Consider the following 27,572-nt stretch of genomic DNA (forward strand, 5'->3'; position numbering starts at 1 on the left):
CGGGCGGACTTCTGTAAGGGTCAGAGAGTGACCCTCTCTCGAGGGTTGGCGGGAACAGGCCCCTGTCCTAGGCACACAGAGAAGTGCGTCTGACATTCTGGATATATTGGGAGGGTGAGCTCCTTGTTAGTGAGCTCACTAAGCCTGAACCTGGTGCCCTCAAGAGGATGGTGGTACCTCAGGTTTACAGGCCCTTCCTACTGCAGTTGGCACATGAGGTGCCCTTGGCTGGTCATCTTGGGACCAAGAAGACAAAGGAAAGGCGCTCTGCCCATTTCTACTGGCCCCGGATGGGAGTAGAAGCGGAGACCCACTGCAGGACCTGCCCAACTTGTCAGTTGTCTGGCAAGACTGGAGGCAGTATCATTGCCCCACTGCAGCCATTGCCAATGATTGGCAGCCCATTTGAAAGGTTGGGCATAGATATTGTCGGTCCCCTTGACACTCACACTTCAGGTGGACATTGGTTCGTCCTGGTCATGGTTGATCATGCCACCAGGTACCCTGTGGCTTTACCCCTTCGGACTATTACTGCCAAGGTGGTTGCCAGGCCTCTACTGGGCATTTTCACCCATGTTGGATTCCCTAAGGAGGTTGTCTCTGACAGATGATCCAACTTCATGTCGAGTTACATGAAAACCACGTGGAAAGAGTGTGGGGTAACCTATAAATTCTCCACCTCCTACCATCCCCAGACCAATGGTCTGGTTGAGAGATTTAATAACTCTCAAGGGCATGCTAGGTGCTTTGGAAGAGCCCCAAAGGAGGAAATGGGATCGCCTCCTGCCATGCCTGTTTGCTTAGAGAGGTACTTGAAGAGGGTGTTGGTTTCAGCCCCTTTGGTTTACTCTTTGGCCCTCCAGTGAGGGGGTGGGGGAGGGCATTGCCTTGATCAGAGAAGGTCTGGAAGCCACCCCTCCAGGTCCTGCCAAGCAAGTGGGGGACTAAGTGTTAGGCCTCAGACGGAAGATGACACACATGATGGGTCAGGCAACAGCGAATCAGTTCTGGCATGACCTTTAAGCCTTGCAAGTGGATTAGACTCCAGGACAGGAGATCACTGTGATGGAGCCTACCAAGTCTCAAGCTTTGGCAGATAAGTGGACTGGACCCTTCAGGATAATCTCCAAGAAGGGTGAAGTCAATTATCTGGTTTACATGGGAGTCCCTGGGGTAGCCCCTCAGGTATTCCATTTTAACAGGCTCAAGTCTTACCCTAGGCGAGCCGAAGTCTTGTCTCTTGCTGGCTTCAGACCAAGAAAAGGATGAGTTAGCCCCTTCCTGATTTGTTGCGTAGCAACCCTCAGGATGGCTCGGTGGAGGGAGTGCATCTCTCTCCAGATCGGACCACAGAGCAGCAGAGGCCCTGCAGGGCTTTGCTCCAGCATTATGCATCTCTGTTCTCACCGACATCAGGCCTTACACCGTGGTGTAGGCACAAAATTGACACTGGTGAAAGTGTGCCTGTCAAAAGCAGGTGCTACCGTGTGTCAGATACAGTTAAGAACCACATCCAGGCTGAGGTTGCCAAGATGTTGGATCTGGGTGTTATTGAACCCTCAACCAGTCCCTGGCCCAGTCCAGTGGTGCTTGTTCTCAGGCAGGTACCAAGGATTGGAGGTTCTGTGTGGACTACAGAGGTGTCCATGCCTTTGCCAAAACTGACGCACACCCATTGCCCAGGGCTGATGAGCTTGTGGACACCATAGGTGCTGCCAAATTTGTGAGCACCTTTGACCTTACCTCAGGCTATTGGCAAATAGCTCTGACGGACCATGCCAAGGATAAGACTACATTCTCAACACCTGAGGGGCTCTACCAGTTTAGAGTCATGCCTTTTGGGTTGAAAAATGCACCTGCCACTTTCCAATGTTTAGTCAATAATACACTCGGTGGGCTGGATACCCCTTGAACAGACCCTTGGGATACTGTTATGGCACACATGGGTGGGAGTACAACCTTGTACTCCTAGTGTGTTTTTGGGCACCTGTGTGTGGCCCACAGAGAAGGGTACGGGCTGGTGGCAGCTCCACGCTGAATTGACAGGTGTCCGGAGCGTCCTCTATTTTGGGATGCCCAGGCCCTGTCGTTGGAATCAGTGGATTCCTGATGGGAAACAAGATGGCCCCTGTGGCCTCCTGCTTTCTATTGCCTGTTTCCTTACCTTTCCCGAAGTCCCGGGAAGCCCTGACTCTGTCCCTTCCCACTGATTGGCTGTTGGGTGGAAGTAGCATGTATGGTGTTCTGGGGAAGTCCAGGCCAGACTGGCTGGAGCTTTCCCAATGACACAATAAGCGCGCCTGGCGTGATGTCGGGGTGATTATCCCGGGGCCGGCAGAGCCGTCCGCGGACCTCCGGGCTGGGAGGCCCCAACTCCGCCCGCGTTTCCCAAAAGGAGTATGAGACACACACAAGGAGCAAGGTGGTTCTGCTGTTTATTATAACAACGGCAGGGATGGGTCTCGGATTGTACGCGTCCGTCCAGACTCTCACTCTTGAATTTTTTCTTTTTCCAAGGCCTCTCGTTGCGAGGAGGCCCGGCGGCGTGGGCCCCTCTGCCGCTGCCCCCTTTTGAGGACTACAGGACCATCGCGTAACTGCGAGAAGACCGGACAGCGTAATCCAGATATTGGCCCTCGGGAGCCGGTTGAGAAGTTTCCCGCCCGCGGTTGGCGAGTGTCCAGACGTGGTCCAGACGAGGGGAGGTGGCGAGCTGCTTGGAGGAGTGCACGCAGTCGAGCGGCCCCGCATCAAGAGAACTTGGCGAGTATGGCACACCCAACGAGCAATGTGACATTGTGAGGGAGGGGGGAGGAGTTGTAATAAGGGCGGCGGGAGGTGTTATTACAGTGTGTTGGGGAAGATTTGATTGATAAGTGTTGATATACGAGTGAGCGGTAACGGGACAGGCATGAGGGTGTTTGTTACAGCCCCTAAGTGCGAGGTGGGCCTGGAGGCAGCGCAAGGAAGACTGGTCATGTAGGAGCCTGGTTCCCATTGTGACTCTGAGGGTATCAAGCGACCAGTCGGTGCAGCAGACATGTTAGTTATCAAGGCAGCAAGAGAGTGAAGGCAGAGGAGAAAAGGAAGGTCTTGAGCTGGAACTTGAGGTGGTCCGGCTCAAGTCTGAGAGAGCCAGGGAGGCAATTCCAGAGGGAGGCGCCTGACGAGGAGAGTGCTCTACCCCACTCTCTGCCTGGAGAAGCATCTGACCCTCCGAGTTGGAGGTAGCTGAGCGAAGGGCTCTAGACGGAAGGTATTTTGGAAGAGAGTGTTGGATGTAGTGCAGGCCCTAGCCCCAGAAAGCCTTGTGGATGATGCAGAGGGTCTTGAACTTGATCCTTGCAGCCACTGGGAGCCATTGAAGAGATTTCAGGGCTGGATAGCTACTGTCCCTGGGCTTGAAGCCAAGGATAAGTCTTGCAGTCCTGTTATGGATTAGGTGAAGAGGATGAAGAGAGCTAGGCAGGTTGAGAAAGAGGCTGTTGCAATAGTCCAGCCTGGAGAGAACCAGGGCTCTGGAGACAGTTTCTGGGGGGGAAAGTGAGATGAGGTAGAATACCTCTGAGGAGTTGCAACTGGAAATGGGATTTCTTGGCAAGGTCAGTTACGTGAAGAGGGAAAGGGAGAGTGGAGTCGAAGATGGCACCAAGATTTTTTGACGCACAGGAAGGTGAAGGTAGAGGGCCCAAGTCGGGCGGCCATAGTGAGAGAGGGAAAGCGGGTGCACAGTTCCCAATGAGAAGGATCTATGTCTTACTGGCATTAAGGCAGAGATTGTTGGAGGCGCTCCAGTCCTAAATCGCAGATACAGTCAAGAACGAGCGAGGAGAGGAGGCAGAGTGAAGCCTGCCAGAGAGCATAGTGGCATCCGCATAATACTGAAAGTTAGAAGAGCTGGTGCAGATCAAGTGGGCCAAAGGGGCCAGATAGACATTTAATAGGGTTTGAGGATAGATCTCTGGGGACACCACATTTGGAGAGAGAGGTGGTTAAGAGAAATGACCCAAGTTGGACCTGGGAGGGACGGTCCATGAGGAAGGTGGTCCGCCACGCCAAAGTCTGATCCGTGATGCCCAAGTTCTCACGGAGTCGATTGATCAGGGTGGCGTGATTGTGTCGAAAGCAGAGGCAAGGTCAAGGAGGATGAGGACAGTGGGACAGCTGGAGCCAAGATTAGAGAGCAGTTTCCATGCCTCTGGCTGCTCTGAAGCCAGACTGATGATCATGGAGAGAACCAACAGATTCAGTGTGGAGAGTAAGCTGGGAGATGGCCAGCTTTTCCAGGAGTTTTCCCAGGAAAGGAGTAATTGAAATTGGGCAATAGTTTGCTGGAAAGGTCGGGCTTTTTAGGAGGGGATGCACAAGGGAGTTCTTGAGCAGCGTGGGGAAAGATCCAGTGGTGAAAGAGTGATTGCAGAAATCGGCCAAGGCTGGACGGAGGGTGTCCACCTGGTCCTTGATGGTTGTAGAAGAGCAGGGGAGCACCTGTTTGGACAACACTTGCATAGATTGGACTTGTCTAGAAACATTGTGTTGTTGGAGGCCGCAGATCCAGTTCTTGAGTAATCGGCTGTATGCCTGTTGGTATAGTTCTTCTGAATTTAGGGTATAGATTAAAATGTCACTCAACCAGAATCCTTTGAGGTTGTCTGACTTAATCGGAAGTGCGAGGTCTCAAATGTGGAGATTTTCAGGGATAGTTGCAGTTGGGGTAAAACAAGCATGTCTGGCCTTGAAGAAATGTCTAGGGCTCATATATAACACTATTAAACATTTTTATTTTTTTAATCAAGGGCATTACCTCTTCATTGTGTGGGAACATTACATAAGCATGTGAATCAATTAGGTAACAATAGTTAAAACTACACCAAAGGTGAGGGACGTTTGTTTACTTTCCAGAGTGATTCTTGTACTTCTAATCCATAGTCCATGTGTTTGTAGGTTTCAACATTATGTATGAAAATAAAGGACGGGGAAAGCCTGCATCTCATAAAAAATGTGCTCTAAACTCAATTGAAAACATACCAGTTTATCATCTCTGGAAGATATGTTGGATTTTTATTTGTAGATGAGTTAATGGCTGTAATAAACCTTTTGAACTGTAATCCTATAAATCTTTGCAACCCAGTTAACACCATTTTCCTTATTACAGGCAGTCGTGTTGTGCTGAGTATCCTGTAATTATCTTGCGTTATATTATCTTGGGTATCCTGTGGTTTTACCGACAAACACTTAGAAGTAATTTACTTTGGTGCAATTACTTCGAAAGTATAAATGTATTTTTGGGGTAAGAGGTGAAAGGTGGGTGGGGAGGCATTTGGGGTGGGAGTGGAGTGGAGAGGAGGTGGGGTGTGGTGGAGTGCCAAAAAAGAAATGGCTAAACCCTAATCCCCTTTTTGCCCATAGGGTTGGAAGGAGGGGAAGGTTGACCTCCTCCCCCCGCACGTTTTTACGAGTGTCAGAAGTCATGAAATGCAAATGGTCTTCTAGTGGTTTAAAATACTCTAGAAAAAAATGCTGCTCTGTGCTTTTTGTTTCACTAGGATTTTGGGTACTAAACTGTGTTAGTATTGTAATCCCTTTTCCTAAGAGCTGTTCATTACATCACTGGTCTCTTGCGAACCTGGGCCAAGTAACATCTTGTAATTTGAGCTTTTACTAAGGTTGGAGGGCTTTTTTATTCCAGACCTGCACACCAGAGTTAAGCATGCAAACATAGTATTTGTTCTCACTTCAGTACACCATATCCCTTTTACAAGACTCTTCAAATTTGCCCTTTGCCTAATGATTGTTTTCTTCTAGGACATCCATCATGTTTGAAATTCTGTCCAGATTTGACCTCCAATGTGAAAGCATTACGGTGGCAGTGTATAGAGTGCAAGACGTGCAGCGCCTGCAGGATCCAGGGTAAAAATGCAGTAAGTACCTTGTGGTCTTCTATGCACTTAAAGTAACTTTGAATGCAGTGAATGCATTTCTGTAGATACTATGCAAAGTATACTTGCCACTTGGTGGGGCAGCAAACAAGGGATTCTTTTTTGCTAGGTTTCTCAGGCTGCTCAATAATAGTGTTTTTATATACTGAGAGCTTGTTGCAAAGTATGAATGCTGCAGGATTGCACCTCAGAACTACCAGAGTGAGTGTCGCACTGTTCCAGGATAGAGTACTTAACAGTGAGTTTTAGCCAAAAACTGGCTGATGGGTTTGAATCCTTGTTCTTGAATAGCCTGCAGTGGTTGATCAGTTTCCTAGCAACAGCCCAGATAATGCACTGAGACTGTGACGAGCAATTTAAGAATGTCTGTTTAAACTCTCTCAGAAGACTAACACACTACTTGGACCAGAATTGTAAACAGGATCTGCAAAATCTACTAACCCACTCAAACTGACTAGGAGAATGTAATGGCGAGTATCCTGTACATGGTACTCGACCTTGCTGGAAGTTATGGGGATGTTCGTAACTTTTATGAGATTTATCTCAAACAAGTTCCAAGTGCATGGTTGGTTTTTGGGTGGCAGTATTGCCCCAAATATTAAGTGTGCTTATGGTGATATGCATCATTTTACAGAAAGCACTAGTAAAAATGTCACCCTCTGGCTTGTATGTTTCTATTGGGTATGTATGTAAACTACCCCCCCTGCAGGTCTAGTGGGTTTTTAAAGAATTTTCAATGCCTGTTTGTAGAGCTACTAAGGGAACATTAGGCATTGACACTTCTTTGGAGAGAAGTGCCAACTATGTAAATTGCCTATTCAGTTGTACTTTACACAGTTCATGGTGTATTTTGCACTGCACAAATGTATAGACGTTGACCAGCTTTACTGTATCCTCTTCAAATCGACATTGGAGGGTCTTGAAAAAAATAGTTGTTAAATAACTTTTCAAAATGGTTAAATGGAAGTATTTTGGGTGTGGCTTAGCTACTGAACCGAGCGAGAGCTGAACAGGTTCAGGTTCCCTTGTAATTTATTGACAAAATTCTATTATGGGCTTTAAATCAGAATAAAATGTTGCCATCAAGGCTAGATACCCATATGGATCCAAAAATCAGAGAGGTGACTGAGATGTGGCCATCACATCCAGGTTAAGGAATTTTGTCCATGTCCCTGTGTAGCTTGTGCTGCAAGGCCACATGCCTGTTCTGGTGGATGATTGCTGGAGTGCATTGTAGGGTAGACCAGAGGAGACCTTGTGCCAGAGGAAACCTAAGAGTACCATAATGGAGCCAGTGTTTTGAAGCCCTTGTGTTGCAAAGAACCTTAAAGGACTGGGAAGAGGAATGCCTGGAGCAGTGCATAGGTGTGGCAGCCCTCCTCGGGCTGCCCTGGGTGGGGTTTTCTGGAGGCATTAGATTTTTCTCCATCTGTCCCCCTGGTTGCTTACCGGAGCATAACCTCACTATGGTGGAAACTGCTAACTTGGAGAAGCGGTGTTAATCATGTGCATTATTCCAAAGGTAAATGCCATGTGGAAAGTTGCATGCTATTACAGAGGTGCCCTCACCAAAAGTAAAGCTCCTACATTTCCCATACCTCACCTCAAATCCAGGGAACCTAAACAGTGAAGCAGATTTATCGTAAACCTATAGAACCTGCCACGGGGAGAGCCAGGTGGGGATTAACTGTTACGGAGCATACAGAGTACCCTTTGGGTCTGGAGGCAGACTGGTGGATGAATGCTCACTGGTAGTTTGAGGTCAGCGGTGGAAGTGCCCATATCTATAAATTAATCCAGTCAGCAGTTGAAACAGACTTAAAAGACCTCTTTACAAACATAACAAGGTGCTATGGCACATTTTTTTTAAAAAAAACATGTGTATTTGGTTTATTTCAATCCTGGAAAATTACCTTCTATGTTTTTTTATACAACAGTTAAAATAGAAAAAAATACATCAACAAATACAAGAAAGAAAAATTGAAAAGCAAAGGAAAAAAAACTCCCAAGAAAAGTGAGCAAGGCACAATTTCCAAAAAAAACACACCAACAGAAAATAAAATGGACCATTCTCCCAATCGCATCAACACAATTCTCACAGTTCCCATTTCCCAATGTTTAGCTCCTGTTTGTTACATGGATTGGAGGCTAACACTAACAAGGTATTCCATTGAGGCATTTAACCAGTGCAAAAACTAGTAGGTGGCTTTCTCCCATCAGGAATTTTAATCCCCAATCTACCCCCAGTGTTGTGCTGATGCAATTATGGGACCCAAAAACAGTGTGCGACAAGCCGTCAAACTTACACATGAGGTTAGCAAATGCTTTAATGATTCCGGTTCCCAGGCTTTTAAGCAAAATCTACAAGTCATCAGACAACCCGCCCATCTTTTTCCAGGCCACTAATAGTTCCTGTGTTGGATACAGATTTAGGCGCATTCTCAAGAAGCACCCTCGAACTACCGGGCAAGGGAAACTCTTCAGATATTTAGGCACCCGCTTTAATGACTTACACTCAAGGACATAGTCTTTCATAAGAATTTGTTTGTTTCTTTTGGCCTGAGTCAATATCCAATCCTACTGATAGTTTCTTTTTTATCGATACAGGGTTGGAAATTAAAGTTTCCACTGAGGAATCCAAATCTATCAGACAATTGGTGCATTTGACTTTCCATGCAGTAAGATGATCCATATTCGACACATCATTGTCCCCCAGAATAGCCAGCTGTGAGATCAAATGAACCTGCAAATATTTATGAGAGAGAGAAAGGGATTTCCACAAGGAGCCAGAGTAGAGAGATAACAGGCGAAATTCAAAGCAAATCCAAGCCATATGTAGGCTTTTTGGGACCCCTAAAATTGGCTTCCAAAAAAATACCTTCAAGGATTTACCAAAGTTGCCATGAGAGGTTTAAGCATGCTTAGACACCATATGATAGAATTGGGATTACCTTACGATTCTAAAATGTAATCAGAGGGGTCATACAGAACTTGCTGAATCTCCAATTTAAGATCATACCTTGGGCAGTAAGGGCTTTTACTTTTGATCTCAAAAGGTTAGCCCAAGGAGTTTCGGCCACATTCCAACACATACTCCTAGATAAAAAAAAATGGAGTCAATGCATTCCAATGGTGGTTGATTTACATACCATCGTAATTTCAGGTTTATCTTCCCACTGCCCCCCCCACACCCCATTAAATTCCAATATCTTTGATTTTTTAGCGTTGACTCAGAAGTCGATTATTTACATTTATAGAGAGCGCAGCAGCCCAGAGGCATCGTGGTGCTGTTACAAGCAGAAGAACTTAGTTAATTAGTACAATCGCGATTTACAGTGGGGAAAAAATTGAGCAGGTGAGGTAAGGGGGAGGGAAGAGGTGAGATGGGGAATAGTGTATTCAGTTGAAAAGTGATGTTTTTAGCATTTTCTAGAAGGCTGTGAGGGAGGTCTCAGCTCCGAGAGCAGGGGGTAGGGCCTTCCAAAGTTTAGGTGCTAAGTATGGGAATCCGATCCCGCCTCCTTTGGCCCTGTTTGTGCGGGTTGTGTAATTGGTTAGAGTAGCAGGTTCTTGTGGGGCGTGTGGAGGTGGTTCTCGCAATGGTCTTTCATGGGTATGACTGGGCTGAGAGGGACAGGCATTTGTGCGTCAGAGTAAGGATTGTGAAAGTTATACGATTTCTTATGGGGAGCCAGTGTGCTGCCTGCCTGGCTTGTGTGATGTGTCCTCTTTTGTGAATGCTCAGTGCTGCTCTAAGAGCATTATTTTGTGTGATTTGGGTCTTTTTATATTTTTTGCCGATGTGCCTGCCAGAAGGGCATTGCAATAGTCTAGTTTGGCCACAATGCTGGCGCTAGCTATTGACAGTTTGGTTTGGACAGGTAGGGTTTAACCGCATTTATAAGTTTGGTGGTGTGAGCGGAGGCCGAGGTGATGGCTCTAACCTGCCTATTCATAGATGAGGTGGAGTCTTGACTGAGGAAGATACGGGGATGATGGTGCTATCTATGCTGAAATTACTGTATTGCTGGCTTACGTCGTTTTAGATCCGCAAATGATAATCTTAGTCTTTTCTCCGTTAAGACAAAGGCCATTAGCCGCCATCCAGGCTTGGATGGTAGCGTAGATTTGTTGCAAAGCTTTGGCGTCTTGGTTATAGGAGCTGGAAAGTGGTAGGAGTACTTGTCTATTGTCAGCATAATTAGTGTATGCTATACCGAGTGCATCCAGTTTATCGAAGAGCAGGTTGGTGAACAGATTGTAGAGTGTGGGGGCTGTGCATGAACCCTGGGGGACTCCACAGTGAATGGTGGTGGGAGCTGCGCTATCCTGGTTAGAGCAGACCTTCATAGCTCTGCCTCACAGGAACAATGTAATCCGGGAGGAGGCTTCTTTAGAGAACTAGGCGGCCTGGGTAAGATGTGGTGATCTTGTGATCCACCAGATGGAAGGCAGCCGATATATCCAAGAGTAATAGGAGTGCTGTCTTGCCTTTGTCCATGATTTGAGTGATTTGGTTTTTAAGGTCTACCAATGTGGTTTCTGTGCCGTGCCCTTTATGGAAACAAGATTGTCTATTCCCTAGGATAGAGTTGGATTCAAGAAGGTGTTGAATCTGTTTTTTTGCTGCTTCATCCAGGGTTTTTAAAAAGAAAGGGACAGTGGTTATGGGCCGGTAGTTATTGGGCAGGGCGGGGTCTAGAGATGTTTTTCTTTTTAGGAGGGGGCATACCCATGCTGCTTTGAGTCAAGCCAGGACAATACCGGTTTTGAATGATGCATTGATAAATGCTGTTAGGAGAGGGGCAAGGGAGTCGGCACAGTCTTTGATATTGGGTGGACAAATGTCACCTTTGCACATAAAGGTTTGAGTTGCTGGAGTTGGTTGATAACTTCTGGTTCTGTGATGTCACGGAAAGAGAATAGGGGATCGTTGGAATTTGTGGTGTCGGGGGCTGGCTGGGGAGGCTGGATGTGGAGAGGTAAAGCTTTGTAATGCTCCTGGATTTTAATTTGGAGTAAATTGATTTTACTGAGCAGTGTGGTTTGTATACGTGAGCACCAGGCTGCATCTTTAATGATCTCATCTGGGCTAGTGGGCGCGGAGATGAGGTCATTAAAAATTGCAAACATTTCTTTGGTTTGAGTTTTGGCTTTGGTGATCCTGGAGTTGAAAGAGTTAGCTTTAGTGGTGGCCTCCTTGGACTGGGTGGAAATCTGTTTGAAACATTACTTAAACTGATCACTTGGGTGAGCTTGCCAATTGTTTAATGCCTCTCATTTGCTTAAACGTTGTAGGGCCTGTAGTTCCTCAGTGAACCAGGAGTTAGAATGCATAGACTTTTTCTCCTTTACCAGATGATATAAGATTGAAACATATACGATTGTACGGCGTCTAAATGCCTTTGTAGACCTATAGGCGTTTTGTCAGTAAATAGCAGGTCGTCCGCATAGACCATACATGGTATTGGAGTCCCATTAAGTTTAGGAGGAAAGCCACATATCTTGTTTTGAGAATTTCCCATGTCAGCGATGTAGAGGATAGGGGCTAGGGTGCAGCCATGCTTTAATCCCCTATTACCCATGATTACTTCAGATAACAATCCATGAAGTTCAGATGAACCTGCATCATCGTTTGAGTAGAGGGCTTCCATCGGCTCCAAAAGCTCCTCGGGGCAATTCCAGTCCCTCAATTTAGACAACAGGCGCGCCCGATTCACGCTGTCAAAGGCCTGCTCCAAGTTCGTAAAGGCAATGTACAGCTTGTTCTTGCCCTTAATGACCTGGAGCTTTAGCAAATTCAGCAAGAAGTTCAGGCCAGTGCTGATGCCTTTAACAAGGCCTGTTTGCCTGGGATGTTGATGCTCTAAATCTATTGCCCACCCTGACAGACATTTTAATAAGATGGATGCAAAACATTTTCATAGACTGTCAAGGAGGTCTATAGGTCGATAATTGGCCGGGTCTGTTCCTAGCCCCCTTTTTAAAAATTGGGATAACTGCCCTTTTCCAAGATGGAGGTATTTGTTTTTCTTTTGACTTTACAGAATAAGATGTAGAGAAATTCCGACCACTCTTCTGGCGCCTGCTTTAATGCACGATTCGATAACTCTTATTCATTAGGAGTGAGTCAAAATGTTCGATCCGTTGTTTTTCGTTAACCATAAGTGTTTGTAAGGCTTCCTGCAGTGTTCCCACTTTATTAATCCATTCCCATGTGAGTCTGTGTTTTTTTTTTTTTTTTTGTTGCTCAGAATCTCCAGCATATTCTCCCCGTTCTCCTGCATGCGTTCAGCTCTAAAGCTTCTCAGCCCGTTTTTATATTGTTGTTGCAGCATTTTTTTGCTAGGCTAATCAGTGGCAAGTTTTTTTTTTTTTAAGGCCTTCAAGTCTGCTCTATATCTCTTACTTTAAATCACCAATCGGCTATTGAACCTATGCTTCTGAATAAAATCTGGTCTATGCCCATACCGAGGTGCCTGCTCATACTTGGCCAGTAGAGGCATGTAATTTGGAGCCCCTTTATTTACCACCAGTCTAGAATACAACAATGAAGTTATTTCTAAAATGTCCTGTCTAAAAAGGCAGATTCGGTTCCGTCCATGGGAAATTTCTGTTAACCAAACTTTGTTGGCATGCTCTGGTCTAGCCAGGCCGGCCAAGCTGATATTAAGAAGGAAATGGTTACTGGTCTCCATCTCCATAACTACCAGGGACTCTACCTCCTGATGAATATTACAAGAGACAAAGCAATAATCTAGTATTGCCTTTGTTGGGCCACAGCCCCACGTGAACCCCGGTAGGCGTATCCTCTGATATTTAGCCATAGTAAATCCCTCAATTGCATTTCTTTGAGCCAAACCTTTGCTCTTAATTCACTAGAGGGTTGGGTTTCGCTTACCCCTACAGTTAGTGAGCCTTCATGAGCTACACATCTGATGTTTAAATCCCCAACCAATATAATAGACAGGTTTTCCCACTCTACCCTAGCTTCACCAATCACTTGCATCACCCCCCTTATGAATGCATCACATCTAACTTTGGCGGGGTTCCAATACAAATTAATATAAACAGTCACCAAAGGCTCCTTCAGGTCATCCTGTGACCATTTTACCATGTGAGCTTGGACACGAGGGCTAGGAGTGCTATGCCTCAAGATTTTCACAGGAATAGTTTTTTTTAAATAAGGAGAAGTAATCCTGAAAAGGGTCGCCTCTTAATGGCCTTTAAAGCTGGATTAAAAAAAGACATAGCTTTCAAACAAGGGAGTCTCACACAGCCATTTCTTGTAACAGTAAAATGTCAACTTGTGGCCAATCCATGTTGGCAACATTCATAAGGTGGACAAAGCCCCTAGTACTCCAGGATCAAATAAGAGAGTGCTCTTTACATTACTCATTATGCGCTAATGATTCTTTGACGGGGCCACAGCCGTATGAATCCATGACCAGTCTTCATCCATTGATGGTGATACAGGATAAAAGTTGTCATATTCGACTGTTCTTGGTTCCTTCGCCTTCCTGAAAAAAGTGATTTTTAAATGGCTGATCAGGTTTATTCGCAAACACCACTGGTTTGTTTGAGGTTTGAGTTGGGATTCCAACCTCAACCCTCTTTGGCTTGCGAGACCCTGGATGATCATGGGAGATATTGTTTGCACATAGTGTCAGGACCAGGTTTATCTTAGTTTTATCTTTAGTTTAAGTAAGTTCAAAGTTCGGTGACCAGAGTGAAAGGGCAGCAGCCCAATCATTTTTCTAATGGATTCTGATATTGCATGTAATCTCACTCGGTCTGTTCTTGCCTTGTCGATAAACTCTACAACACGGATATCCCTTGATGATATTGAACGCAGGGCCGGTATATGTTGAAGTAGGATCATAACATTGGATCTGTTTAATATAAGGCCATCATTTACCAAAGTTAAACTCTCCAATGAAACGTATCAATTCCTCTTTTCCAGGACGAGGCTTGCTGCCATTTGATGTAATAAAAACCGGAAGGTGATCAGAAATCTGATTGTTTTCCGTCAATTGGCGGCGGTCTGTAAGGTCATAAAGTTTCCCTCATTTAAGTGGGCCAAATTGGACTGCTTCCGTTTTTAGTATAGAATGCAGGGCTGGTAAGGGGTCTCCTTCAGCTCTTCCTAAATTTGAGCCTTGGCCTGGTACTGGTTCCTATTAAGGTTCTCTTCAGATGATTTAATTGAATATGTTGCGAGTTCCATAATTGAAGCCGAATCACTGTCAACAGTATCCAGCCTACCAGCTGGCTCCTCTTCCCTTCTGAAATAACCAGGCCAACACTTTGTTCAAAAGCATATGCTAATTCTCCAGCATGGGGTCTGGCATGGAGTCACATGCTCATGAATATTCCCTGTCGTCAGGCTGGGAATCCTCAGTAAAGTAAAAAATAAGTTTCAGTTTAGTTTCTGAACTGTCTTTCTACTAATAATCAATCACTGGCCTCTGGGTGATACTGCCCCTAGCCAATGACGGCCCTCTACCTAAGCCCCTCCTCTGGCAGCCATCTTCCGATTTTTACTGCACGTTCAAGTGTTGGGAGTCCTCGTGCTATAGCTCTCGAGCTTTTACTGCATTTTGCCTTTTTCCTAAGTTTTCTCATATTTTTCGATCAATTCAAGCCTTAAGCGCCACCGATTCTTCTTCCGATCAACAGGGACCTGTTTCGGAATTTTTCTACACCCTTCAAGGGCAAATTTTTGAGTTTCTCTTCTTGGAGGATTCCAGAAGATCTTTGAGGCCTACTCCGCGTGGACATGGCCCGAGACAAAAGAGAAACAACGCCTGTTGGATCCAAGCTGTTTAGGAACTGCCCTGGATGTGGATTACAGAAGGTCTTTAAGGAGGATGAGCACTCCCGGTGCCTCTACTGCCTTCACAACAAGTCGCACGATGAAGAGGACTGCGCATTTCTGTAAGAACATGTCCGCCCGGACATTGAAGGACCGTCAGACTCGACTAACTGGCTGGGAGAGCCGAGCAGCAGGTGAGAAGAAGTCAGAGCGGTCTTCTAAGACCTTTGAGGGTGCTCTGGTGACGGGGGCCCAACAAAAGGCAAAGCACTGCGATGAAGGCCTCGATTGAAGGAGTCGTGGTGGCCCTGGCGAAGCCTGTGGAGGCTACCCCAGTGGAGACGACTTCTGGGCCTAGAGGTTCCCTGCCACCCCGGAGGGAAATTATCTTTTAACCCTATCGAAGACCCCCGAGACAAGGAAGAGGGGAGCACAGTAGCCATAACGAACACAGATACCACCTCTGAAGATGAGCTGACTAGCGTCAAAACGATCCTGGACAAGAAGTTCGAGGAAGTCCGGTCCTACGGGAGGGATCCCGACGAGGCGGACGAAAAGCAACGGTGGGGCCGACGAGGAGCAGCGAGTCGCAGAGGAAACTGATGTCCCCGCACCCCCGCCAGCGCTCCCGGCGCAGCCGATGCCTATGCCACAGGACTACTCAGTAGCAATCTTTATGGCTATCCAGACCCTGTGTACGGAGATAAGGACAAGGTTGCCCTTAACTCCAGCTGACAATCCAGCAGCGCCTGGACCGTCGGGGAGCCCACCGAACAAGCAGAGGCAAATCCATCCCCCCCCCCCCCTCTTTTCCAGCCATCACCTCCTTCCCCTGCACCGAGGGATGAGACTGCAATGACAGGGACGGACGATGGTGACGACGGGACAGATCTCCCATCACCACCTGCCCGGGCCCCCACACCCCCCAACGAAATTGGCTCCTTTCAAGCAATGATCGCCAGGGCATCGGAGCTTTTGTAGCTTTGTCCCGAAGAGCAGAAGGGTTCCTCTACCAACGACGGCAGGCCAAGAGGAAGACCGTCTCTCAGTCCAGTTACTGGAGGACATCTGGGATGAAGGACTGTCGCTGCTGAAGAACCTGTCCACGGTTCCTGCGAAGGGGAGGAAGTGAGAGCTCAACGTGGTGCTGACCAGGCTCATAGGGCCCCCATTCGAGCCCTTGCATTCGGCACAGCTGAAGTTCCTATCGTGGAAGACAGCGTTTCTTGTGGCCATCACCTCCCCACGACGAGTGGGAGAGAGCTAGGCTCTCTCCTGTAAACCTCCATACCTGACATTCCACAAGACGATGGTAGTCCTGAGGACGCAACCCTCCTTCATGCCCAACCTGTTTTCTTCCCGTCGCCTTCGTCGGTGGCTCAGAGGACTTTGCACTCGCTGGATGTGGCTAGAGCGCTGAAGTTCTACGTGGACCGCACGAAGAGTCTTCGGAAGACATCACAGCTGTTTGTGAACTTTGGACCTGTGAACCAAGGGAAGGCCCTCTCGAAGGCTTCCATTTCCATATTGCTCTCCGGCTGCATCATGCACTGTCATGGTTTGGCAAACCGACCGTTGCCCGGCCGTCCGGGAGCTCACTCAGCCAGAGCGATCGCTGCTACTACAGCGTTCCTGTCTGGTGTGCCCCTGCTGGACATCTGCAGGGCTGCTACGTGGAGGAAGACGCACACCTTCACGAGATTCTACTGCGTCGACCGGGATTCCAGGGAGGAGTCCAGAGTCAGCCAGACAGTGCTGCGCAACCTGTTCGTTTGAAGGTGAGCCTGGTGAGGAGGTAAGAAATGCTTAATGTTGAGTTGATGGAATGCTTAATGTTGAGCCTTGCCACCTCCCGTGGTTGTGCATGTGTGTACTCCTATGTATTCTTGTATTCATGAGCATGTGAATTCATGCCAAACCCCATGCTGGAGAAAGAACAAGTTACCTGTAACTGTTGTTCTCCAGCATGGGTCTGGCGTGGATTCACATGCAAACCCTCCCTCCAACCCCTCTGCGGCTCTTCTTAGTCCTGCCACTTTACGTGCTACCAAATCTGAAAATGGCTGCCAGAGGAGGGGCTTAGGAAGAGGGCAGTCATTGGCTAGGGGCAGTATAACCCAGAGGGCAGTGATTGGTTATTAGTAGGAAGACAGTCCAGAAACGAAACTGAAACTGATTTTTCCTTTACAGAGGATTCCCAGCCTGACGACAGGGAATAACCATGAGCATGTGAATCCATGCCAGACCCATGCTGGAGAACAACAGTTACAACTTGTTCTTTACCTTCCTTCCGGTAGCTCCCTCCTCATAATAGGGTGAGTGATGGCAGACAATTGCAGGGTATTCAAATTATGTATGAAAACTCTGTTAGATTTTGCCTTCTTTCTTTGAGGCAGATTCTTTGATTTTTTATCTTTTTTTTCTGTTGAATTAATGTACCCGATCTCTTGGGTTTTCTGCTTTTTTTCAAAGATCGAGTTATTGGATTCCAATGTCTGAACTGCTAGGCAGCAGTGAGGAAGCCGTAGATGACGAGGCACAAGCCAGACCTCTAGAGGCGTAATTGATAGCACAATCGGCCATAGTAGTATCCTGTAAAAAAGCTATGGGGTTGGTGACAAGTATCCAGTCTCTGTTTCTGTCCCAACTTTTCAGGCTGGTCTGTTAGGGCCTCCTCTATTACCAAGGCTTGCTGATTGTTTAAAACAGTATTTTCAGAGACTTGACTGCTGCTTCTATTTTTTATTGGCCCCGTCCCCTGCCATTGCGGGAGCTGGTTATTGCCTGTAGCTGTTGGACTTTTCTGCGATGGTCCAACCTGATCAGTCACGGTTCAGGCATCGCCTCTCACGTGTATCAACACATCGTCTGACCCATTTTTGAGAGTAAGGGATCGCTTCCATCATTGCCATCTTGTCCGACTGATCAACTCTAGCCATATCGCATAGTCTAGTTTGCCACTTGTTGGATTGTTCGTCTTCGTAATCAAGCCTAGTTTGAACATTTGTAGAGAATGCTTCAAGGTAAATAAATTTAGAGTGCACCGTAGCAAACAAGGTTGCTTGGTCCTATAAAGTCCTTGTTTATGGTTTTAAACAGCTTGATGAAAGGAGCCAAGGAGATTGATAGAGCTGACATCCTTGCTTGAATTTACTGCATCAGTGAGCTGTGTTAGATGATTATGCTTTTTCCAATTGGCCTCATTATTCAAGGAGGCTTGAATAAGTGCAATGTCCTGTGACGGGCATTGGAGCAAGCAAAGAGCTAAACAATGCCCTGTGGGTAGTCTGTCTCCCCCCCTCCCCCCCCCCTGACATTCATTAGGTATTTTTGCTGTAGGGTATTCCTAGAGGTTGGGGTTGACTCCAGTGATGACAGAGGCTTCAACCGGTGGTTTTGCCGGAGGTACTTCCCCCAGTTTGAGTTGCAGAAGTTACCCCCTTGACGGGCCTGGCCCCCCCCATCCACAGCCCCTCTTGCCCCCCCTTGGTCGGACACTCCTTATTTCCCCAGGCACTCCGAGAATCCGATAAAAGGTCCACGGACAAAATTGGGCGCATCGGGAGAGTTAAAATTCAGAATTCCGGAACGTGACCTAGGATTCAGTACTGCTGAATGGGCGGAGGGTGGATTCCCCCTCTCCGCTATCAACCTCTCCTCATCGGTAACGTCCAGAGTGGAAGTTGTTGGCCAGGAGGCCAGAGCTAAAAGATGAGATCTAGTACACGCCCCAACAAGGAAAATTCTTGGCGGGCTGGAGGGCGGGGGGGGGATGTGATGGGAGTTTACCTGCCACTCTCACCGCTGGAGTGAGAAGGGAACAGTGGCTTCCTCAGTGTAGGGGGCAGCAAGGGGTGGGCGTACTCACCTTTGGCTGAGTCTGGAGCCGTGTTCGACCATGCGCTGTTTCTTTCTCCAGCTCCATCATTTTCACGGCGTCTCCTGCCGTGAACTGCTGTCAACTGCACGGCTCTGCAGACTCTGCTGCGTTCCGCGCTTAACTGGTGTTATTGAACCCCCTCCTTCACACACTAGACACCGAAAGCAGACTCACACCAGAATACGTCGGGTCTCGAGCACAGCAGATGTCAACTGCACGACTCTGCAGACTCTGCCTGCTTCGTGGGACATAAACGTGTGGTCTAGCGACATAAATTAAAATATTTTCTGCACAGACATATGACGAAGGAAAAATGAAAGTCATTAAACCATTGGGAATTTTATTTAACATTCAGACAAGATAAAAATAAAATATATTCAATAGATGTGAAGGGTGGTCAGTAGGGACAGCAGTAGTAAAAAGGATCCATTTGCACTCCTCTAGAACAATGATGGACAAGTGTTCCAAGCACTACTAGATAACGGAACATTACTGGAAAATGATAGACATCATTAGTATTAGTGTTCATTTACTGAGAGCAGACCGTCAAAAAGTGCAAATTGGAGTAAGACTGTGAGCCCTCCCTCCCTAAATGGTCTCCCGCCTGGAAGATGAACAAGAATGAGACACCTTCACAGAATAGCGGTCACATAGTTGCATTTATTTTGCATCAACAAAACACTAGAGCGGAAAGAGGCAACATGTTTTGCTAAGGTTCTCTACTATAATTGCAATCTTTAGCCCTTAAACACTATTTTCTCATCTGCGTTTGCTTGGGAAGTAAATAACACAGGGTCCTTGAAAGGTAACCGGGTGACCGAAAATTTGGTGAGTAATTATAGTGAAATGCAAGTCGAGAGGCTCAACGTTCTTTTTTTTTTTTTTTTTATCCTTATCCTTAGCCTGAGCTCAGGGGGAGGGTTGCCACCTGCTGGTATTTCTGCATGCTATTTTGACCGCAAGATATTTCCTAACTTGAGGGCAGTGCCTGCAACTTAAAACGCACAGAGAGGTCATTTGGAATGCTGTTTGTGGACCACGGCAAAGCTGTTGTGTGACATTTTATCAAAGACCAGAGAAAACTGGTTTTCTTTGAATGTATATTTCCACAAATACCCCTTTTGAACATCAGTTGTACTACATGTGCTATCTTATAAACACGAGTTCCGATATACAGGTTGGGAAGAGAAAGGAGGCTCAGTACTAATGTAAATTGTTATTTCTTGAATTGCTACATCTTGCATTTTCAATGCATTACTAACCGATACAGATGAAACGGGAGGTTTGAGCAACCGGGTAAGTGCCTGGCAGCAAACAGGCAGACGACGTAGAAGAAAACAAACCCCTAAGAAGAATAAGAGAACTATCATTAGGAAAGTACCAATTTTTCAGCCGAAAGAGCTGATGGGCCAAAAGGAGCTGGTAAGATCCCATGTGCCAGTGGGCACGTGGGCTTGTTCAGCATTACCATGCAGCTTCTTTATTGCTACGCGAACAGACGTGTAGGTGTTGGACACGTAGCTACAGTAATTGAACCCTATGATTTTGCATACACCTCCCTTTTCTGCAAGTATTTCTTAAACCAACCTCTTTTGAAGGGCCACAAAGCATACCGCCTTTAATTCTACAGTGATATTACTCAATATTTCGGTGGTGTCATTAATGGTTGCTTCTAACAGTCTAGCCAGGTGACGGATATCCCTAGAGTTTATGGCAGGGCTAGACCAGGAAATGACTGCTATAATGGGAGTGCCAAATATTTGTGCACCAACATCGTCCTGAATAACAGTTCTGTTCAGCCTGGTTGGGGTTTCAACAGTGGGTCTAATAGATACGGCTGGAAATATGAATCCTAAATGGCAACGGCCACGCCAATGTGGAGGTAGCCAAGTGTAACCTTTAAGCCCACAACTGAAATACAGTCTCCAACATAAAAGGGAACATCAGTGTCCTCTATAGAAATGGTGAGTGTCATGTTGGAGTTGGCGCTACATCCTAGGAATTTGGAGCCATTGTTCTCAATACAAATGGCCCCTGTTATGAGGGAGGCCCGGAGATGCAGGGGAAGGGATGAAAAATGAATGAGGGTTATTATCCAATAGCTGTGTAGTAGGTGAAACTGAGATTTCCGCAGTCACGAGGCTAGCCCTGGAGAAAGAGTAAACTCATCTGACAGAGGGAAAGTACCAATTCACAGGCTCCTTTGCACAGCACTTACTGTTTTACCTGAGCATACAAAGAGAAAGAATGGGAGGCATTGCAAATATTAGCTATTCCCTGGGCTATTCCTTTAAATATAGTTATACTTGCTATATGTAATATAGCCACGTGCAAAGCATAACATGAAGCAAAGAAAGGGAGGGGCAACGGTTGCATCGGGAGCCCTTCCTCTACAAAGGCAGGAAACTGTAAGCATACATGGCAATTGACATGTTTAACCATCTTGAATGTATGATGCATAAGTGTAACAAACACATTTCTGTTAATTCACGATGATGCTGGCCAGCAGGTAAAGTTGCCCTAGTAACATTAGGAAAGGGTACAGGTGTAGGTTTTATCAAAGGGGACAAAAACATATTACATAATACAAAAGCACCAAGCAGGATCCAAAAACAAGAAAAAAGAAGGCACAATCTCGAGTGATATCATTTTCTGTCAGTGTCATATATTATTTTAGTTGGGCAATTGTCTTTTATCATGAGAAACAATGGAGAGGCAGGGTCAGTGTATCTGTGCAGGCAGCAAATATATTTTTGGAGTGTTCAAAATACCTCACCCAAGGTAGTGCTTTAAAGTTGGCAGTCTTGACCACCGGGGTAGTTGCTCTCTCTGGAGAGTTTTAACAAATAATCAATTTGTCATTGACCGTTTCATTCAAGTTTTCTTGGTCTCAGATTATAGCGTTTCCTCTCTGTTGGTCCTACAACATCTTTGGGGCACAATATAGTTGGAGAAAACAATCGAAGAACCTTTTTCGCAGCAGACGTTTCTGCAGAATAAAAGATAAGTGGTGCAGCAACACAGTCGTCCTTAGGCTACTCGTGTGGGAGGAGGAGTAGAGGTGCTTTCTTCACATGGCTCTCATGAATCCAGTTTCTATGGCGGTCCCATTTGAATGCTGTTTGTGTTGCCAGGAACACCTGCACCAGCCCTTTCCACCTGGGTTGCAGACCAGAGGTACTTTGAAAGTTCTTAGTCAGCAGCCAGTCGCCAGGCCAGGATAGTATCCTGGCCCCTCCAAGGGGTAGACTGTCTTTGACCTGTTTATGAAAAATGGACAATGCTTTAGTAAGCTCCTTACAATAGTCAATCAGCATAGGAAAGACCCATCAGACAGTTTCTTTGGCTGAGGCAAGCCCCACACATAGGCTGGGCGGCCCATAAGAACCTCGTAGGGGGGAAACCCACTCCAGAATGTGCAACAGTCCACCTACAGAATAAAAATAAAGCTAAGATATTCACCCCGCTTAAGTTGCTACTTGCACAAACTTTGGATAGTTTGTTTTTTAGTGTGGCATTACAATTTACTTCTAAACCTCCCACCTGTGTGATATATTGCATGAAACGTTTGCCTTATGCTCAATGCCTGACATAACAGATCCCTTGTTTTATTTACAAAATGAACCCCATTATCGCTCCATATTGATCGGGGCAGACCAGATCTGTGAAAATAATCTTTGACAAGGTGTTTGGCTATTCTCTGTGCAGTGTTCTCTCAAGGGAAATGCCTCTGCCCAATTACTGAGCATAGACACTTATTAAAACATACTTTTACTTCTGATGCTCTATGAAGTGCATTTGTAGGCTTCAAACGGGATATCTGGTGAACTATAATTACCACTTGGTGCTCCTTCTGCTTTCCCAACATTGGGTGGCACATACCATACCATTTTTACAAAATGCTATTGCTGCTTTATGAATATTTGGGTTATTCCAGTGTGTAGTTGATAATTCAATCATATAATCCGTCCCTATGTGAGCTGCACCATAGGTGACTGATATCATCATGGGTACGTGTTTATTTGGAAACAACCATCTCCCCTTTTTTTACCCTGTCCACCCAATACCCATCCTCAAAAAATGCATCATCTCCCATTGTTTCAATTACTGACCGGCGGCATCTACTTGGATACTGACAATTCTATCAAGTGTATTCTCAAAAGGGGGATGGTCTATTGTGCGTGCACAGGGAAACCTAAGTGACAGAATATAGAGTTTGGGCAGTTGTCTTTACAATTGTGTGTGCAAACGCATTGCATTAGCCCACGTGTTCAATGATTTTCTTGTGTGCTGCGTTTTATAATAGCAAGATGGCTTGGCAAGACCAATGAATTACGCCATTTGTGAAATAGGTTTGCCATGTTGATTTTTGGTGCCATTGGATGTAAGAAAACCTTGTTCCATGCAGTGCCTCCCAGAATTGACAATCACAAAATGTATACTGGCTATTGGTGTAAATATTCACTACCAGTCCAGAGCTGTGCTCATATGCTGTGGTTGGCACTATAATTTCAGCCTCTTGTGCTGCATGGCGAGGTATTTTACAGGTTTCCACAGCGGTTTTTAATGTAATTATGGCATAAACTGCAGTGGACGAGCCATCGGGTAGTTTGAAACAAGAGCCATCAACATATAAAATGCCATCAGACTTTTCTAACGTAACATCAGTCAAATCAACATAAGTCATGCAAGACATTTAGGTCCTCCGAAGGGAGGGGCAGCCAGGTGGTAGGGTTCAGGTTATTCCATCTTCACAAAGTAATGTTGGTTGCAAACAGTGCCAACTCATACATAATAATAATAAATAATTTCGCATTTATATAGCGCTACAAACCCTCAGTTATCCGAGTGCTGCTTATTATTACCCACGGTGTGTGGTATTCATTTATCGACCTCGGGAGGATGAAAGGCTGAGTTTGACCCTGCCGGGATTTGAACCTGTGTTAGCAGGCTCTGCACGGATGTCAAAGTGAGCGCTCTACTCGCTGTGCCACTTGACTGGCACATAGTGAGCTGTGCATTTTTTTTAAATGTTGTGTTTGTGTTTTGTTCTGGAGAATATTTATTGCATGCTGATCAACAACAGTTAAAGAATGGCCCAATACTATTGTTTCTGCTTGTTTCACAGAAAGGGCAGCAGCCGCTACCCCCTTAGGCAATTCCGCAACCCTTTAGCCACCATGTCTAGGGTGGTCGGAAAATAAGCGCATGTCCTATTTTTTCTACCCTTTTGGTTGAGTTAGTACAGACAAGGCACACCCTTTTAGTTCTTTGACAGAGAAAAGGGTTTTATAGTCTGGTGTTCCTAATGAAGGAGACTTGCATAGCGCAGATTTGAGTGCCTCAAGGCTTTCCTGATGAGGAGAGGTACAGGAGTAATGTTGGTAGTAAGTTCCAGTAAGGGCTTCTTAGCTAACAAATGTTCGGAATCCATTGTGGAGACGCAGAGGTCTTCAAACTGTGGGGTGCGCCCCCCAGGGGACGTAGGGGGGTGGGCATGAACTGCATCCCCTGGGGAGCGCCAGATCTCAGCATGAAATGTAAAAATTAAAAAAAATCTTTTTATTTTTTAGATTGGAGTAAATGGGCAGGGGCGGCTCACATGGTCGGACTGGAGCATTAAAACTCTCTGGCACCAATGAAAAAGCGGCCTGCAGTTGCAAATGGATATTCATTCCTTTAGTCAGACTATTTGAATAGTACCCAAGGAGGTGTTTTTTGTTAAAATGTAAGCAAATTGTAATATTTAAAGAATATTTATTTAGCAACAATGGTAAAAACTACTAGCTGCATAGTGAAGTAACTCATCAATCTGGCCCACATTTGTAAAAATGTGGCCCATTTTGACTGGCCAACACCTAGCATTTTGGTTTTTGGTACAGGAATTGCCCTATTGACCTATAGGTCAGCCTGAGCCTGGTGGCTCTTTCATAATGGGCCAGGGGGAGTCCACCCAGTGGTCACCTAACCCATTATGGAGGAGCCAGCCCAGTGACTAAACACTCCCTCAGCTTGTTTTTCCCGCTGGGGGAGTTTTCCCCTTGGGTTGGCTGAACTGTCAAAGGGGGAAGCACTATTTTCCGTTGACAGTACAGTTCCCCAGCCGCACATGCTCACTGATCCATACAAGGCTGAGGGCTTTTTGTCTTCTCCAGCCTTGCTTAGCTCATTGGAAATGCTGTCTGTGGTGCTGCATTTCTTTATGTATTGTATTTGGTTATTTATATAGCGCTCTTCCCTATTTGTATGGCCTCCATGCGCTTTGTGTTTGGAGCACCCTCGGTGACCATAGTCAATTTGTTGGAAGTTCTAAGAGTTTTAGATTAAGAGATGCTTGCATGCATTTTTCACTGGACTAGCGCTTAGGCGGATGGCAAGGCTCAACTAAGCAGCCCAAAAATGTCAGGCACGTGGTGGGCGCTGATTGGTGGTTTGCGATAGTGCTATTGTTGAGAGCGTCAATGTGTGGCCGTCTTTACCGAATTTCTTTTCGTTTGTAGTTGCTGTATGCTAGTGCCAGAGGTGTTGAGGTACGCCTGATGTTTCAGTACAGACGGCTATATGCGCTGCTAGACGGATGAGCATAGCCATAGCTGCATTGTACGGTGCATGGGTGTTTGGCCGTGCCTGCAGCCTGTGTCCACAAAGGTGGGTGAGGTATACGTACCATAGGTATCGAAGTTGTTTGGCTGGAGCCTAGGTTTCACAATATAATAGGCAGATATGGGGGATACTTCTAAATCTGAGAACCCTGTCTCGTGGGAAAGAGGCTTAGGTTTCACAGTACAGATTGGCTATGGAAGAAAACACACCTAGGTTTGAGAGACCTGTACAGTGGGATAGAGGGCTAGTTTTCGTGTGATATCTGTGAAAAAGTGTGATAAATTACCTTATCCGTTGATGCTGGTTGACGGCAGTCTGTTCCCCATATGGTGCATCTGGGTACTACAGCCGGCTGCTACTGCTGGTTTGCAGATGGGATTATGCCTTTGCAACCACCTCGTTGTTGGCTGTTGTTGGTGGGGGCGGTCGGGGCATGACTGCGCCCAGGGACCCAGGTTGGGGCGCTGCTAGTCCTTCTCTTGGGCTCGGTGCATTGAGCTAAGGCTAGGTGAGACGCACAGACTGTCTGTTTGGTTGTATGTGTCACTGAGGGATGGAGGGTTAGTAGGTATTTTAGGCTTGGTTTGTTAGTGGGTGGCTGCTTCCCCTGCTGGCACCTGCAGACTCTGTCTGGAGCCGCTACTACAGGAGCCGGCCTTTGCCTTGGGGCCCTTAATCGCAGGGACTGCCCGGTCAGGGGCTACCCTGGGAAAGGTGTGTTTAAAAGCAGGGAGTAGCCAATCAGGATAGTGGGGGTGGGAGGGAGGAGGGAACAGTGGCGGGTCCGGAGGGGAGAGGGAAAAATGGATTTCACTGCGCACAGAAGCGTTGTCCAAATATTAAACACACAAAGGCTGGCAGAACATTACAGTGCCTAAGCAGGCACACACCTACCTCCAGGGAAAGCACCAACAGATCCTAATTCTTGAATTTATGATGGTCAGCCATGCTTATTCCTAACAAACCTCTATGTGCAATGACATTCGCCGATCTACTTCTTGATATCGAGGATCCTTGACGTACCCTGGCCTATGTGCGAGGGGGAGCTCCTGCACCTTCTCGCCCATATGGACAGAGCAGCCTGGAGCGGGGCATTTCAGCACCCATGCGAAGGCCCCTGCAGAAGGTATATTAATGTTCATTTATCTTTTATTTAAGTGTATCGATGAGTGTATGCTTGTTATGAGTGAGTATATGGTGATGGGTGCTTGTGTGAATGATTGATAGTGCGATTGCTGTGTGAATGTCTGTGTTTGTTTTGGTCCGCTGAGCTGATTTTGGTGAGTGGGGCGTTTGGGCGGGGGAAGGAGGGTTGTAGAAACCTAGAAACACTTGTGTACAGGCGCGTTATGAAAGCCATATCATACAAAAATGACTTTGTTGCACAATTCCCCCACCCACCTGCCACAATCAGCTCCCCTTCTGAGGCGCTGTGTAGCCCAGGGGACAGGGATGGTATTTTTATTACTGGATATGAATCATAGATGTCCAGTCAAAAATACCATGCTTTTCCCCCTTGGTCCCCCAGCGCCTTGCATACACACACAATCATGTTGATTGTGTTAGGCACTGTGGGGCCTGGGGACAGGGATGGTAACTTTTTACTGGACATCTATAATAGATGCCCAGTACAAAATATCATGCCTGCTTCCTGGGCCCCCCGCGCCAATTGCAAACGGTTTGACTCTCCCTGCCCCCTTTTTTTTTTAAAGTTAAAGTATGCTCTAAAAGGCACCATTTTAATCCATTATTTAAAGAAAAGGACTGGGGGGAAACCCCTGAAGCCCTCTTGATTGGTTCAGGTTCCCTCACTAAGCGCGGCCACTATATCATGTCTGGTGGAGATATTTATGCCCTTCCACTTAAAGAATTCACCAGCCGTCACTGGCCCTGGGACTGTACTGTGAGCAGGATGAGCGGGGTTTGTAGAGCCCAGGGTCTGGGGTGGGGTGGGTAGAGCACAGGGGCTGGGCTAGGAGTGGGATGAGGGAGTCCAGAGACTGTGATGAGAGCAGGTAGGGGAGCACAGGGATTATACTGGGATGAGTAGGGTGCAGTGACAGCGCGATAGTTCAGCCATTTGGACTTATTGTCCATTAGGCACGTTTGGGGGCCCGCCCTGCCCACATTTTGCTCTGGGGTTGGGGCAGGGGAGGTCGAAGTCTAAAGTTTCTAGACCACTGGTCTAGACAATGAAGTCAACCCCACAAACAACTCTTGCTGTGTGCTGAGTACTGACATGTAAAGTATCATTTCTATCAGCTGAGGGTGCAATCCTTTCTCTCCCTAAGTAAGTAAATGTCCTAGATAAGTAACCTGCTGCTGATTTGGGGAA

General features: G+C 46.5%; 1 protein-coding gene across 2 annotated transcripts in view; it reads left to right on the plus strand.

Moving 5' to 3' along the window:
* The window catches only part of KAT6B (lysine acetyltransferase 6B), a 1,467,124-nt gene that overhangs the window by 352,231 nt on the left and 1,087,321 nt on the right, over positions 1–27,572 (plus strand). For both annotated transcript variants that reach the window (XM_069610967.1, XM_069610966.1), the window contains exon 4: positions 5,806–5,921. In XM_069610967.1, coding sequence (XP_069467068.1) covers positions 5,806–5,921 — 116 coding nt within the window. The remainder of the gene's footprint in view (positions 1–5,805; positions 5,922–27,572) is intronic.

This window comes from Ambystoma mexicanum, chromosome 8, assembly GCF_040938575.1.
Source record: "Ambystoma mexicanum isolate Mex_15411 chromosome 8, UKY_AmexF1_1, whole genome shotgun sequence".
In the NCBI taxonomy this organism is placed as follows: domain Eukaryota; kingdom Metazoa; phylum Chordata; class Amphibia; order Caudata; family Ambystomatidae; genus Ambystoma; species Ambystoma mexicanum.